General features: G+C 44.1%; 1 protein-coding gene across 1 annotated transcript; it reads right to left on the bottom strand.

Annotated features, from left to right (window-relative positions):
* Positions 1-43: 43 nt before the first annotated feature.
* Positions 44-886, bottom strand: LOC107735640 (protein FAM13A-like; the record flags this gene model as incomplete). The annotated part of the gene is made up of 3 exons (XM_016547263.1): positions 44-170; positions 387-564; positions 676-886. Coding segments are annotated over 3 exons (516 nt in total), but the record flags the coding sequence as incomplete, so codon positions are not given.
* Between the last annotated feature and the right edge of the window lie 11 nt (positions 887-897).

Below are 897 nucleotides of genomic sequence, written 5' to 3' on the forward strand. Positions count from 1 at the left end.
ACCATCATTTGAAACATAAACTTCTAACGCCGTATAAACTCACTGCTGTGATGCTGGTGGGTGCATGAGGGTACATGTTTGGCAGAAGGTGGATCAGGTTGTCCAGCAGGTGCTCAGTCAAAGCGTTACACTGCCCCTGTTCCTCAACCATGGTGGGGCTGAGAGGAACGCTGTACACACAGACAACAAATGTGTCACCTTACTAAATACACCACACACCCATCTTCATTTTATGATTGACAGCTCCATCAGACTGCAGGTCTCTGCGTCTCATAAGACTCTGAAAACTTGTGCATGTAATTCTAGACGACTCAGACCTTTAGTTATGTAGTAATGTGTTCAGAAGAACGGACAATCAGCTGAATACACACGCTGAAAACACTTACTGAAAGATGCTGGGTCCAAAAACTATTGACAAGTTCCCAGATGTCATAAGATTTAGATGACTCTCAGCAGCCGCACGGGACAGGAAGAACATTAGGTAGCAGAGGACATTAAAATGTTCCTCTGGGAGACTGTTCAGGATCGTCCTCACAGCCTGATTCAGTTCTCTCTCTTTTGAATCTGCAAGATAAAATAAAGAATTCAAGAATATTCAGTCAAATTTGATAAATCTGTTTTGTTGTGCAGCAAGTACTTAAAATGCGCTCTCATCACCACCTCAACTTCACTTACCTTTGAACACATTCAGCAGTTGTGTCCTGTGTGACTCTGGAATAAGTGCACCAGGCAATTCCCTGAGGAAAACTTTCAACAAGGAGGCCGGAGTAAGAATATCCCCACTGTCAAACTCTGGAAATCCTCCTTGATCAAAACTTATCCTCAGTTCCCGGCAGCGTTTCACTGACCCGCTGGCTCTGAACAGGCCACTCTTACTGAGACCTAAACACAAACACA

The sequence above is a fragment of the Sinocyclocheilus rhinocerous genome, unplaced genomic scaffold (assembly GCF_001515625.1).
Source record: "Sinocyclocheilus rhinocerous isolate Xijiao unplaced genomic scaffold, SAMN03320098_v1.1 C36197784, whole genome shotgun sequence".
Classification (NCBI taxonomy): domain Eukaryota; kingdom Metazoa; phylum Chordata; class Actinopteri; order Cypriniformes; family Cyprinidae; genus Sinocyclocheilus; species Sinocyclocheilus rhinocerous.